Raw genomic sequence first — 16575 nt, 5'->3', positions numbered from 1 at the left:
AGAGTTATTGTTGAAAAGCCTCTTTATCCTCAACGTGTGATTGTTTGGTGCGGTTTATGGTCCGGCGGAGTCATTGGAACTTACTTAAAATGAGGCTGGAGCAACAGTTACGGTGAATGGATTGCGCTATCGAGAGATGATTAATGATTTTTTTGCCGGAATTGGATGGTATTGATCTGGACAACGTTTACTTTCAACAAAAGGGCGCTACGTTCCAAACAAGCAACGAAACCATTGATCTTTTACGATTGAATATCAAAATATTACCTCTTATTGGAAAACCCTGTACTTTAGTTCCAGAGGATTTATCAAAGTAGTGACTCGTTTCTATTAAGTATTAGCTATATCCCGCCATTCGTTGCTGTGGCTCAATCTGTCTGTGCAGATAGATAAATAATAGAGCGTGTTGCTTTTACATCCAATAGATGGAACTGTTTTTTTTTTCTTTAAAAAAAGCACGTTTGTTGACGATGACAAAAATGACGAAACTGATGACGCTGTTTTTAAAAAGTATGTTTTTATCTCTCACAGGTGACATCTATATAATATGTATAGGTATATAAAAACACACACGTATTTGAATGCAAAGTTGTGTCAAAATTTCAAACCAATCGGTTAAGAACTTTCTGAGATTTAAGATTTTGAACAGACGAACATTTCCATTTTTATTTCTATAGATTTGCTTCCTTAGAAAAAAATAATAATTGTGTATTGCTTTTTCAGATGTGACGACCATCCTGGCGTCGCTGGTGGTGCTGGGAATGGGCTCCTCGGGGCAGGTGTTCGCCGCCTCCGCCCTGCGCGGACTACGCTTCTTCCAGATCCTGCGCATGGTGCGCATGGACCGGCGCGGCGGCACCTGGAAGCTGCTCGGTTCCGTGGTCTACGCACACAGACAGGTAGCTCACCACACACTCTCTATCATCAGCAGACAGGTCAACGGGCTGTCTAATGGCACCCGGAGCACTCTAATTGACCAAAAACAAATTGCAATAAGTATTCTCCAGGTCATCCATATGCTGGAAAACAGGAACCCTCACGGGACAGAAACAAATTCAAAGGATTGAAATGGGAGACAGCACAATAGGCCAATGGCTAAAATGATCACGGAGCTATCCGTTTATCGTGTCCGCTCATAAACGTCAAAAAAATACGATTGCTGAAGATGGTTTGAAAGGGAAATATGTAAATAAGAATGATAAAGGTAACGCGTTAATATTTAAAAAACGATCACAGCGACTGTTGTGAAAATATTTAATAAAACATGACTCATATAAAAGTCATGACGACATCGGATTGAGTAGCATTTAAAGAAACACTGTGAATTATTTTATTCCTTATGTGTCATATGACAAAAAGAAATGTGTTTTTATAATTTGGAATTTTTTCGATTAAATTTCATGAAATAAAGGGAGTAGTGTTCCAGGGAAGTATATAACATGGCGGTAGAAATTCTGGCAGAGTGTGGCAAATCTCACACTTGGAGACGTCGCCACAACATATTGAGGAGTCGTGTCGAGTCACACGAATCTGTACTAGAATTCGCCCATGGGAACTGACTTTGACTTATTTTTCGAAACCTACAAAGAGTTACCAAATTTTTAGCACTACATATGTAGTGATACATATGTATTGATATGTATTAACTTTTAGACACTGGGCTTAGTAAACGGGCGCTAAAACAGGCGAGCACTGCAATTTGTTGGTGGATATTCCACTTTAACTGCGTGAGGTTTGTGTAGCTTCTTTCCTTCGATGTGACCTGCTCATTCTGACATAGTTGGCAGTACTGGGCACCATTTTTTCCAGGTATACCTGGATAGCATTAATCTTGAGCAATAAGTCAAACGCGATCCGCAGTCAGTAAGTTATGGCGATAGACTGGCGTGCGTGCCTTGTATGATCAATTTCCACATTGCTTAGCTTCCAACTTCCAGCATACTATCAGCTTTATTTCAAACAAAGGAATGTATCCATACGAAAATTAGGACAATAGATCAAAAAACACGTCCTTATATATTTTTTTCTTCATATTTCGAAATAACTATGCTTTACTATCTACCTGATTTTGTCAGAGGTTTAAACACTCTTTTTTCTAGTTGAAGAATTTAAAAAAAATACAAAACGCAGTGTACCTATCGTCTTGCCATATTTTTTACAGATTCGTTTCAAGCCAAAAGCAGTTGAACTGAATTTAGTGAATTAATTTATTCACGAGTTATTCTGGTGAATGTCTGAAATCTGTATATTATATAATGCCGTAGAATGTGACGATACAGACATCTTTATAAACAGCCTCGTATATTTAAAAAAAACATGTGCTAATTTTATTAGCTATAAGCTAATATGTTATCATTGTAAATTGAAGCATTTGAACTAAAAATGAAATAATTGCATTATTATTATTTATTTTATATATTTATTATTTTCGTCTCTTTTTCTGTACTATATACAGACTATGTTTTATATTTTATTTTACTTGTTATTTCATTAGTAGTATCTCCTTGTAGTAACAGCTGCAATTGTTTTTTTAATTGAAGTGTTAATATCTAAAGACAACTCAATGGCAATTTCATTTTAGATAAACCGATTTTTGCTTTACGGTTAAGATCCACCCGACAAGTTTCTTGTGATACGAAAATTGAGTTGATTTTTTATAACCATTAAAAATTAATGTTTTAGATGTCAGCCAGGTTTTCATTGTACTATATATACAATAAAGTTTCATTATAAATATAACATTGTATCTTCTAGCTATGTAGATACAGATTCTTAAAATATAATTATTATTTTTTATTAAAACACAAATAACATTGTTTACATCACTTTATTTCGATACAAAATCTCAACATGTTTCATGAACCAAGTTCACTTCATCAGGAGCACAAGTATACTATGTAAACAATGTTAAACAATGTTATTTGTGTTTTAATAAAAAATAAATAATGCCATCACAAAGTGAAAAGCAGTTAGAAGAAGTTTTCTTCGAAAAATTATAATTATTATCTTTAAAAGAATTTGACAATTTTACCGTATTTTGTCTTACAGCCTAGTTCATTGTGAAATTCTTTAACCAAGGCGTCTTTATCAGAAGATGTACGGTAAAATTCTATCCGATACGCGGAAAAAATATTCGCCGAAAACTCCACTATACACAGTGAACTTTAACCACGTCGTTTCTTCCGAGTCGTGTTTTTGTCGGTCCCAACGCGCCTTGTAGTATTAATGAAAAAGTTTTATTAAAAAAATACTTTAGTAAATGGTGTTGTTCTCGTGTGTGCGGAAGGATACGTAATGTGTTTTCCGTCATCACCTCTGACTGCCGTAAAACAGGGCAGAGCGTGATTCATGATGATTTTTGTACGCCTACCCAGAATTATTTTATTTCTATAATTTGCTTATGTGATCATTGCAAAAGAGTACCAACTGCTAAGTAAATAGTGCTAAATAAAATAAATAAAGGGGCGCTTATTTGGTTGGACATATCTAGCGGATAAATGATAAGTAGAATATATAACGCTTAAGTAAATGGTAGAAGTAGGAATGAACATCCGAACAAGTGAATCATAAACCGGCTTAATACGATTCTTTATGTGATCCAACATTCACATAAAAAATCAGAATAACAGTAACGTATTAAATAAGTGTATTTAATACGATGTATAGTTGTGGATGAAGCAAATAGTGTGTACCAAGACTTAGGTTTAACCTCTGCCTACTCCTGCGGTGAAATCAGTATACTTGGTAATTTAGTTAATCTAAATGAAATGGGGTGGGATACGAAATGGGGAAGACTAAGATTGACTAGTATCTTGCCATTAAACACAGCTAAAGTCATTAAACAATTATGAATGGTGGTTTGAGTATATACCACCCTGGAATAAACGAATTTACGTTTAGTTAAATGTTTGATGTTTAGGACGAGATGTTTCGGAGAATTTGAACAATTCTTCTAATTTCAACGTTCATTTCCTGGTTCTGTGAAAGTCCCTTTCAAGTTCTGTTATTATATCATTGTAGGCTAGCTGCTTGAAAAAACTTAAATAATAACAGAACTCGAAAAAAAATTTCACAGAACTTGAAAATTATCTTTGAAATATGAAGAATTGTTCAAATTCTCCAAAACAACCCGTCCTTTGTTAAATTTATGTGAAGTAATTTATGTAAATTATTTTAAAATTTCATTTATCAATAAACTATTAACTAGGATAAGGAGGTATTTGACGTCGACATTCTTTGTTTGAATGACGAAAATTCGTCCGATGCTTCTGGAAAAAAATTATTTAAATAAAAACAAAAAGTGACGCAAAGAGAAGAATGGAAATTATCGAAGAAAGCAAACACTTTGTGGCTTGACATTATACAAAATTTAAAAGTTTTATGTTTTTAACCACTTTATTTTATTATATACGTCGAGCTTTTTTGGTTGGTCTCAACCTTCTTCAGGGCAATAAATATATAAACTAAATTACAGTACAGAGGAATTTTATGAGGTAAACAAAAAACAGAAAGAGTTTGTAGATAAACTTACAAACTATAAACTTATTGCCCGGCAATATACGAGTATATTAGGAAAACTGCGCGTAACATAAATATTAGAGTAAAAGAACACGTCAGGTGTTTAACAAGTACTGGTTATTCAGAATTTTCCGAACATTTAATTAATATTTTTTTTATTAATTTATTAATTTAAAAAAAAAACATGACATATTACAGTGATCTTTGGCTGTCCAACTAGGAGATTACCTGTTTTAGGACAGTCAGAAATAGGCATATTTATTAAAAACGATTCATGTTTAGTCTAGTATATTGACTTTTACTTAGTTATTGCACTTTATAAATGATGCACTTTATAAATAATACTAACCATACTTTTGATAAAAATACAGGAGTCAAAATTATACATAAAAATAAATAGGAATACGTCTAAATAATTTAGAAGCATTAGAAATAGCAAAATCAAATACAAATTTAAACATTTAGAATTAACCAGCAGTCCGATTTTAAAGTTGTTCCCTTTCTCTCTATGCAACCCCCACCCTTCCCTTACCCCTCTACCTACCTGCCTCTGATGCTCCTCTACTCCCCACCCCTTCTCTCAAAATGCTTTCTCGTTCCGATTTTTTTACCTCGTAAGATTCCTCTGTACTGTAATTTAGTTTATATATTTACTGTCCTGAAGAAGTTGAGATCAACCGAAATCGGTCGACGTATATAATAAAATAAAGTGGTTTAAAACAAAAAAACTTTTTCATTTCGCAGAAGAATGGATATGGGGACTGTACCTCGATGCAACAAAATGGGGGAAATTTTTTGAAACAGGCCAGAAAGCTTTAGCACAAAAAATAAAAAAAATATTATATTTACTTTCACATAAAATTTTACTGTCGATAATAAAAACACTAAAATGTAGGCTAACGGGTTGATAAACAAAAGCTGGGTTATACGAAAGCTCCGATACGAGCATTCGGTGAATAGTGCGATGGTAATCGGATGGACAGTGTTTGATGATTCCTATAAAAATCCACCCCTTTTCAAGCTCAAATGGTTCTCGATTTTTGCGTAGTCTGTTGTTCTCAGTATCTTTCGGCTTTATTTTTTGAAGCTATTAAAATAGGTTTTATGTATGTGCTATGATTTATGTACTGACTGCTCCAAACCGTTTGGAGTCAGTGAGAGTATGGCATCCCCAATTGGGGGATGTTGTGAGGCTGAAATAAGTGCGGAGGGGAAGCTGATGAGAAAGAAGAAGATGGAAAAGTACCTGGCTATTCAGATCTGGTCACCAAACACGGCCAAAGCCATTACAAGCAACATTTCAATTATGAATGGTGGTCTTACACTAAGGCGACACTGATAGTATCTTCCACTCTAGAACGTGCCGCAAGTATACTGCATATTATTTTAAGTGAGTAATTTGTAAAATAACACAAATTAATCAAATAATATTTACTTGTGCACGCCAGGATCTGAACCCACGCACTCCAGATTGCTAGTCGAGAGCCTTAAATAAGTACCCACTAAACCAGGACGGTATTTGTTAATAAACACATGCTGTATATATTTGAATTAGCAATAATTTATCATAAATTCGCGTGATAATAAAATATTATTTTACTACAATTTTCTGAAAGCATTATAAATAGTTCTTCAAATAGTTCATACAATAATACCCTTTTTATTAAATATTTTATGTGAGAATACACTTTTTTATAAGTACATCAAAATGAGTAACTTCATTAAATTAAATAAGAATCTATCCATCTTCCATTTTTCACTATATTTCTCATGGCATTATTTAACGTTGAAACCTAATGACATCGATATCCTCAAATAAATTTAAATAATATGCCTACATTAAAATTAAATCATAGAAGTTTAGAAAAACCCAAATCACAAAGTTTAACTAAAGAAGTCACTGAAAACATTCTATCCAAGAACTATAGTTCAATGAGTTATTTTTGTTTTTAATAAAACTTAGTTCCTTCTAGAACAGGATATCCTAGCGAGGAGGACTAATAAAATGTTCTACATCTCTCTCGATAGATGACACAGGACCCGAGGGAGTCCACTGTATAAGTCGGCGTTTGAAGGTTCTGCTGGGATAAGCCCTTCGTAACACACTTGAAGGACCAGTCCCAAAACTATGTCAAATGCTATTATAAAATGTATATCGTACAAATAATTACTATGCGTTCGCTAAGCTAGATGGAGAGTATTCCTCTAAATATTAAATTTGAGCTTCTGGCTCATAAGATAAGCCTAGATTGAAATATAAAAGAAAAAGGACTCACCCTTTGCAATTGGGGCCACCAAGTATGCCAGCTTCAACCTGCTTCGATTCACTGGTAAATTTTTTTTTTTTTTTTTTTTTTTTTTTTTTTTTTTTTTTTTTTTTTTTTTTTTTTTTTTTTTTTTTTTTTTTTTTTTTTTTTTTTACAGTATTACCGCACAAGAGTCCCAACTGCTCCCGTCTGGAGCCAGTGAGACTATGGCATCCCCAATTGGGGTATGTTGTGAGGCTGAGGGTATTGGGGAGGGGAGGGAGATGGGGAAGAGGAAGGTGGGGAAGTACCTGGCTATTCAGATCTGGTCACCAAACACGGCTAAAGCCATTTCAAGCAACGTTTCAATTCTGAATGGTGGTCTTACACCAGGGCGATACTGAGAGTATCTTCCACTCTGGAACGTGCCGCAAATATACTATATATTATTTTAAATTAATTAATTGTGAAATAACACAAATTAATCAAATAAAATTTATTTGCGCACGCCGGGTTCGAACCCGCGACCTTCGGATCTGTAGTCAAAAGCGTATACCACTAGACCACGCCGGCCGTCAATATATGAAATATATAAAATGAATGTAAAGAATAACTAATTCGTAAAATTACATTCCGCGGTCTTCTATATATCACACATCAATCCACCCCGTCTGAGGTATTAATTTACATTGGTTTATTGAAAAGTAGTTTGTGACAATTTCTTCTTCTTGCGACAGTTATTCCGGAAGTTGTGATATTTTTAGGATGGGTACATTGGGAAGGTGGGACAATTGCAGGATTTAACACTGAGGCTTCCTTTACAAATCTTTGCGAATATATACCTACCTCCTCCCACATATGCTGCGCGAATAGAAATGATCTACTTCTTTGCCTCCAGTGGGAAATTAATATTAAAAAAGTCAAAAATGCGTCTCTGAACTGCAAAAATCAAATATTTGATCCAAGTATCATCATTGGCAGTAAGGGTAGGAATTCATTGATATTTTATTTTAGTACACATACATTGATGTATATTAGTCTATGTACACATATCACTCAGTGGACCAAAACCTTAAAACAGGACTATTTAATAGGATTAGTTTTTTTAACATAATCCATGATTTAAACTAACACAGTCACCAAACGTAGCGAACCACTTGTGGTGACATATGGCAGAGGTGTTGGTTATCCAATAAATGGTTCCCGGGCAGCATTACTTAAACCATCACCTAAAATGACATTCATTGGAGATTCATGACTCTTTTTGTCGATATTCTTACTTAAAATTTCGTGTCATAGTAAATTCGTAGTTCTTAAAAATCTAAGGGTACCTTTTATGTGAAATATTTTAATTTGGATATTTAAAGAAGTTCTGTGAAATATAACGGAGAAATCAGAGTTATTAAATCCGTTGTGGTGCGCATAGTACATCGATCGTCATTATGATACAAGCTATATAAAATATTATCACCAACAAGATTTTTATTGGCCTCATTCGTTAGGTCAAATCCGGAATTAATTAATAATTATTGTAGGCCCGATAAACGAAATACATTTTCGCAAAGAAGGGTAAACAAGTTATTTTCGGCTTTATATGTGGTGTTGTTTTACCAGTCCGAAACAAGATACAAGAAAATGATATATTCATGTTGTTTATATCACTGGTATGAGATAAAAAAATTTCAGTCTATTTTCATTGAAGAAATGCGTGGATATTGTTTCGACTTTTCCGCATTTTATCGGTAATTTATGATGTAAACAATTGTGTTACAACAATTAACTTAATAATTATCAATACATTACTGAGAAATGTATTTCCTGAAAGCTGAAACCTTAATATTAAACCATAAGTAAACCAATATGAGTTTTTTCGAAGCAATAGTTTCTAACCCTCCTCAAAATAGTTTTTTCGTTCAATTGGACTTATTAATCGTCGCGTATTTATAAAACCAACCCACGTTATAATATTGTCTTTCTGATCCGATTCCAGTAAATACGAAGGCTTATACCATATCATTATAGCTAATGGTAAATAAGTTGAAGGTAAATGATAAACAACCATTTACCCTTTATTAATGGTTGCTATATAATATTAAAACACGTTTATCAGTAATGTTAATATATGAATTTAATCAATTAGAAGCGATGTGAATTTTTAAAGCTTAACACAAAATATATTAATATTATAAATATTGTTTTATAATTTTGGCTTTTTAAAAGATCACATCTTGTGGGAATAATAATTAGGTCTACATACAAAGAAAATTTGAATAAATCTGAACGTGATCTGAAAGTGAAAATAAACTTTAAAACCTACTCAAAAATTCTAAACTTGCGAGGAAAGGGTGGGAAAGGGAAACTAATAAAATGAATGCGGAAATGAGGCGTTGTAAGAGTAAGAATTGAAATATGTGGGAGAAAATGGTTAAATTAAAGTAGGTACGTCATTATGACACTAAACGAAGACAGAAAAAACTGGCGCACCTACATGAAAAAATTATACAAAGTTATTAAATGAAAGGTGAAAAAATATGTGACGTGTCGTTTGGTGATAAATGATAAGAATAATTTAAAAAATATACAATAAGTATACTTATTTGATTCCTAAGAATACAGATTAATTGTATAAAATATAGTTATTTACATTACTAAATTGAAATATGAAATATTGTAAAAAAAATGTATCAACAATAAAAAAAAAATAAAAAAAAATAGTATCAGGGTATCAAATTAACGATGACCTTATCAATTCTGCCGAAGAATGAATGCAGCGGTCATTCTTTGACCACATGTTCAGTAGTATGCACCGCATGGCATTCATACGTCGCCGATTCTTTAAGCCCCCACTTGTGCATCATATGGGCGTCGTTTGTGCTATTGATAGCGAACCAGAGTTAACGAGGCAATGATAATCTAGGCTGTCTCTCAGTGAGGTCGTGCATGAGATGGGCAGTTTTCACGTCGGCCGATTGCCACCAGTTTCCACCTCTCTTCTGGAGTGAAAGATATTCGGAAGAGACTCCCTCCTTTCATCCAGAAGGATTTCGGGAATTCAAGCGTTACGCAGAATGAGAGACGACGCCATTGTGAAAGGTACTGAGCTTTTTTGCTGCGCCTTCTCGTATTCCCTCAGTATTGCAATCTCTCGCCTGATATTTGGCGGGGTTATATTGGTTATATAAGTACGGAGAGCCAAGGAAGAGGTGAAGATTTACAGTCCCGCTGATTGTTCGCATTGTGGAATTAAGTTTAAATCGACTGTGGAAGTGCGGGCCCTTCTAGCTCATACTGGAGCACAGTATTCAGTTGTTGACAAAACCAGTGCAAAAGATGCCGTTCTTAGGGTGTTGGCGTCATACCCCCAGCTAGTTCCATCTAGCTTATTGACTTAGTTGAGCCTTGCCTTGGTTTTTTTGCTCACTGTTTGCATGTGTTGCCGGTAGTCCAAAGTAACTCCCAGGTAGCGGGGGTTGGGCTCATGATAAATATTTTTTTACCATGAAAAAAAGTTTTATGTTGATCTGAGAGAAATCAATATTATTTTTCCATAGTTTGGCTTAATATATGGAAATTTGTATGGATTTATGCATCCTATTAAATATTAGTGACACTGTTGGAAATGTGAAGGCGTTCCGATATTAAAAATTGATCAGATGCTACTCCATTTCTACGAACACTTCATACTGTAGTTCTTCATGCAAGGAACGCTTTATATAACGTTGAAAATCATTTCATATAACCCATTCATCAGAATCAGTGTTAATATTTTATGAAATATTCTTAAATAACCGTGACAATTATTTTCTTCCAATGTTTTATTTTTGATATAGGGTGAGGGTGAGTCATACTGTGTCCTCGTAGATGGAGCTATACAAAGAGATTCTTTCAACGACAATAAATTATGATGATATCCTTAGCATATTTTATCTGTCTTTGACTCTTTTGTTCAATTTTGCGATCTATTTTCTCGCTTGTGAGAAAGACGTTTAGAATATCCAATAGAATTCAAACAAGAAGTTATGAGGTAAAAATAAACATTCATAATATTATAACGAAATTTCATTTATTCTTCCAGGGAACGAAATTCCTTGTTTTCGCTTTTTAAAAATCATGTCGAAGAAAAATACATTTCCCTTCAGGTTCCGTAGGTACTTACTTAGCTGAACAACCTTTCCCAAAGATAATACTATTGAATCAGATGAGATTCAAAACATAGAGAGACAAAAATATTTTTCGTTTTAAGAATTCATAATATTTACAAGTTATAAAACCATCGCGATACTTATAACATTTTATTTCAAACATAATATTTGTATCTTAGATCCGCAGGCCTCTGCCATATTTTAACAGAAAGTAGAAGTATTTCCGCTTTGCAATAAAATCCATATAAATGGATTATTTCTTAGTAATATATTATACATTATTTAATGCCAACCTTAAAATTATTTAATTAATGCCAATCAACCAAAATACAAAGCATATAACGTTTTCAAGATATTTGTCTTTGGTTAAGTCCCCACAAAGCCCGCATTGAGTCGCTCCTTACTAGAAAAAGTGCAAATAAAAATACCTACGCACTTTCCATCTGTATCATCTTACTCGCTAGTTGGGAGCGGTTCAGCGCGTTGTGCGGGAGTCGCGTAGGCGGTACCATTGACTCTTGACACCTTTTTTATCAAGATACTGTTAAAATGTGACTGCATGACCATTTCCTAATAAAATACTACTCATTCAGAATATATCTGAACACATGTTCACGCAGGTGGCCTTGTACAATTTAATAAAATTCGTGTTTGTTATGAAATTAGCAAATTATTCGTTAGAGGCCTCCAATCCCGTTTTTAACAGTAAAACGAATAAATTAACAATATTTCATATCCATAAGTTTTCTACATGCACGTTTGCGTATTTACCGATCCGCTTGTTGCACTTTCATATTTAATATTTCTCCGTACATGATTGCGTATTTACCGATCCCGCTTGTTGCACTTTCTCATTTCATATTTCTCCGTGCACGATTGCGTATTTACCGATCCCGCTTGTTGCACTTTCTCATTTCATATTTCTCCGTGCACGATTGCGTATTTACCGATCCCGCTTCTTACACTTTCTCATTTCATATTTCCTCGTGTACGTTTGCGTATTTACCGATCCCGCCTTTCGCAATTTCTCATTTCATATTTCATATAATATTCAATATTCAGATTTTTACATGTATTTTTGGTAATTAAGATCGATGATATTTATAACATGTTCGTATATGTTCGTTGTCATTAATTTAGTATTTAGCGCTTGGCTTGGGTTAATGATGATAGTTTTGTATCGTGTGCTGAATTCATATAGGGAGATCGCATGTGACATGTACCTTATAACAATAACTAACTACCATCATTCGAAAAAATACTATTTAAAACGTTGTCACGAAATTTCAAAGTTTTCAATTTACAAAGCTCACATTCACGTGAGCTATTCCTCGGAAATGTAATAAGTTACGACGTTACGTACTGTCGCATTGCAAATTTAAATCTATTAGGCAGGTTAAATATAAAGTAACAAATAAACAATTAGGTTTATTATTATAATAGTACCTACATAGTTTTACCCCCCGGCGTTGCCAGAGATGTATTTTTAAAATTTTATCTGGAAATGTTTATTTATTTATTATAATGAAGGCTTTTACAAACAAAAAGTAAGTCGAAATTTTACTGAATGGAGAAAAATCAGTGCACATAATAAATACCAGTTAAATGCTTTTCATGATAACATATTATTCAGAAATACTTTTTTTTCGAAATTGTACTTTTATTAGAAAATTTTTCATTTAAACTATAATAACATATAAAACATTTTAATTTATGATATTGTTGCAATACTACATAGTGAATGGCAATACATATCAGTTTCTTTCACAACTAATTATTTTTGCGTTGATAAAGGACGGAGAGGTTTTGAATATAACGAAAAGTTCTGCCTAAATATATAATGGTAGTTCTGTGAAATCGCGAGTGGTGATATAATATAATCTCTCAATTATTATTATATTGAAATCCTTTTCTCTTATTTCTTATTCTTATCTCTTTCTTTCTTTTACATCCTTTTCTCTTTTCTATTTGATAAAATTTTGTTACATATAAAATTTTTATTTTGTTATATTAAAAAATAAAAATTCTTTTCATTATCATTACACTCTCTGAAAAAATATGTTAAATTACTATTTACACGCGTTTTCTCCGCCTTTTTAACACGAGCATTTGCTCTAAAAAAAGGTGTATCACGATGTACTGTAATAAAAAGAAAATAATCTTAATGTAATGTAATAACATGTAATTGTAAATTTAATATTAAATAAAAATTAAATTTAAAAAAAAAAAAAAAAAAAAATGTGAATAGTTAGTTCTATGGTTGTCCCAGTGGAAAAGATGGCGGAGTCGAGTAGATTTAATAGGGACATGTATATTTAAAACACTTAACATTTGAAAGCAGTCGGATGGAAAGTAGTGAAATTTGTTTTTAAGCTGGTGCTCTTCGTGTTAATAGTGTTGGTTTCTCTTTTTGGATTAACTGATTTTCAGTTTTACAATAATTTTAATAAATATGACATAAAATTGATTATTTTATTCAACAGCGCAATTCACTTTTGTAATAATTATAGCTTTGATTCCAGTAGATTGTTTTTGATTAACTTTATTTGTATTGCAAGTAATAAATTATTTTTTACCACAAATAATAGCGACATCAAAGCTTGTTTGTTATTTGGAAATTTACAAACTCCTGTTCATCAAATTGATTTGGGCAATGTTCAGCGTAATCTCCAATATCCAGTGATATTACGTTTGATTGATTTACAGTTCACTATTCAATATTCACGTATTTCAGATACAATTATATATTTTTTTGTAAAAAAATACTGTTTTCGTTTTATATTCAAACGTAAAAAAACGATACATTATTAGGATCATTGTGGAGTTATTATTTAATTAGAAGTCGTATGATTCTTTTTATTAATTATTAAGACCACAAAATTATTCAAAAGTATTTTATGAAAACCTTTCTAAATTTATTCAGTATTTCAGAACTGCTATCAAAAATGAGTATTAAAACATCGTCAAAAACACTTATCTCGGTTTGGTGTTTGTGCTGTGTTGGTGTTGTTGCTGGTTCAATGAACTCTAGAACTAGTATTTGCTTGTGAATTAAGTGTCATGTTCAAAATTATAACTGTTTGAAAAATTACCCATAACACCTTTACTGGAAAATTGTTTTTTTTTCTTTTTTTTTACATTAGATACATTTAAAGGAGACATAACAGTAATAATAAAGCATAATGAGAGCATATATTTAAAATGAGTAGGTACAAGTGTTATTACGTTTTGTTGGGTCGATTTTAGTTCCAAGCTAGGCAGATTTCCTGTTCTGAGGAACCAATTTTTAATTGCAATTTTGAAAATTTCATCTTTTTTGATTTTTCACGGGTCTGTACTAGTAATAATAAGTTTGTAGAACAATCAATTCTATGCAGTGACGTTACGATATATCAAGATATGATGTAGTCTCACTAACTCAAGATAAAATGTGGCAATTAAGAAATACTCCAATGTTTCCAGTAAATTCTTAATTTAAATGTTGTTTACATTAACCCTAGAATCCTAATCCATATTAGAGGTTCATGATGCCTTCACATACGCCTCAGAGGTGGTACATATGGTACCCTCCACACAGCATCCCCAAAGATGACATAGGCCCTGAGGGAAATTATTTTCTTCAGGGCCTCCTGTGTGGAGTAAATATAAAAAAAAAAAAAAAAAAAAAAACATATATAAATGAAGGTGTACATATATAAAATATACCTACTTGTGTCCTATTTTTCAATGGATATATAAAATTGGTATATAAACTAATAATAAAACACAGTTTTTTCAATGAAAACTCCCATCACAGGTATTTTTATTACAACAAAAAAAAACATTTTTCATAAACAGAAAACATCAACTTCTTAAAAATCAACTGAAACATATGTTTTTTTTAAATTAACCTAATATTTTTTGGCATTAACTTCTTATTCTTAGGGCAAACATTAAAAGTAATCATACTTTTAATCACTAGCTATAATTTAAGAGCAATCTACGCGAACATTAACTTTGTGCTCACAGCACACTGACTTTTTGCACTTATAGCACACTGATTTCGACATTCTCTTATTTTGTAGGTGCAAAAAGCGTAGTATTTACGTTTTTGGGGCTCTGGTTCTCTTGCAAGAAGTTCTTATCAGAATCAGTAGGCTTAACGAGAATTTGGCTTACATTTTCTCGTAAAGATCTCTTCAAAGTCGGAGCTTCAAGTCTCAACTCCATCCACGGCTTGATCAAATCTGTGCCGAGTTGCTTCATGAATTCTCTTTTGTTCAAGGGTTATTATTTTTGATCATATTGTGGCCATAAATTATATCAGAATTGACAAAAGTCATGTTCAAGATGCCATAGAATACAGCCATTGGCCACCTATTAGTTTTGCGGCTGCACGACATTGAGGAGCATATTTGATCAAATGAATCGACTCCTCCCTTTGGTTGGTTTTAGAAATGAATCATGTCTGGTTTGCCACATGAATTATTAATTATTGCATTTCCATCACAAGAGGATAAGAGGTAAACCATCTTTATAGGTTTTGGCTTGTACGATACAAATGTCAGAGGGCCATCAAAACAAAACGTAGAACTGCCAACAGGTCGAGATCACGAATTCTTCAATTGTTCAGGAATTCACTGATTATTTGATCGAATAGTGCCCACAAGAGTCAATTTGTAAGGATTACTGAAGTAAGCTTTTGGCCAGTGGCACTGATGTGAACCAGTTATCGCATGTTATGTTCCTGTTGGATCCATGTCTTCGACATTTTTTCGAAAATTCACCAAGTGTCACACCTCCAGTATTAATGCTCCTGCCTGTATATGGATCAGCGTCAATAATGTATTTGGAGGTTGCATCATACATCATCGGAAACTTGATGCCAAATTTATCCGGCTTGTTCGGAATGGAAATCCGAAATGGACATCTACCTCTAAACCCGGGCAACTGTTCATCAATTTTTAATTTTTTTTTTATATATATAAATTATAAACAATACAAAACGAAATGAACCTTTGTCTGTCCAACTGGGAAGGATTCCCGTTTCGGGAAACGGGCGGCGGTGGAGCAAACACAGGACAACGGGTAGGATTGGAGCGACTGCTACAGACGACAGACATTACGGGAGATTTTAGTGGCTGATTAGCTATCTGTTGTAATCGCTGGTCTTAATGTAATCCTTTATAAATTTTGCAGTTCTAATCGAAGGGTTGCATTGTGCCCTTTTGAGAAACAGGTCTGACAGTATTCTTTGTATTCCTTTGTCACTAATTAACTTATTAATTGCTATCATTAATACCAACTGCGCTAGTGATCTTTGATTCACTGCACGCACCTTGAGATATTGTAATCCATGCTAAATTGAGAGTCTCATGTTTCTAATTGTTATTTAATAAATATTGTTAACCTCATCTTTCTTTTATTCTTTAACAATGCAATCCTTTCTGATAGTAAACCTAATCTGTTACAATGATGCCGCAATTGCGGGTTTGTCATCTCATTATTTGATAATTATCTATTACTATTGCTTGGTAAAGATTTAATTATTACAAGGGCGCCAACGTGGCAGTTGGTCTCATTATTTTAAAATTGTTACAATGGCGTCCTACGTGGTTGATTTGCACATATTGATTGAAATTATTACAAGATAAAGCTTCTAGGGTTAAGAAATGACTAGAATTTACTGG

At 33.1% G+C, this 16575-nt stretch overlaps 1 protein-coding gene across 10 annotated transcripts in view; it reads left to right on the top strand.

The window, feature by feature from the left end:
• Positions 1 to 16575, top strand: part of LOC149425034 (potassium voltage-gated channel subfamily KQT member 1-like) — a 399798-nt gene that overhangs the window by 240177 nt on the left and 143046 nt on the right. For all 10 annotated transcript variants that reach the window (XM_089648572.1, XM_089648565.1, XM_089648558.1 and 7 more), the window contains exon 6: positions 724 to 899. In XM_089648572.1, coding sequence (XP_089504698.1) covers positions 724 to 899 — 176 coding nt within the window. The remainder of the gene's footprint in view (positions 1 to 723; positions 900 to 16575) is intronic.

This window comes from Hesperophylax consimilis, chromosome 3 (assembly GCF_061612785.1).
Source record: "Hesperophylax consimilis isolate HC1 chromosome 3, BYU_Hcon_1.0, whole genome shotgun sequence".
In the NCBI taxonomy this organism is placed as follows: Eukaryota; Metazoa; Arthropoda; class Insecta; order Trichoptera; family Limnephilidae; genus Hesperophylax; species Hesperophylax consimilis.
This window is presented reverse-complemented; position numbering and strand designations above follow the sequence as displayed.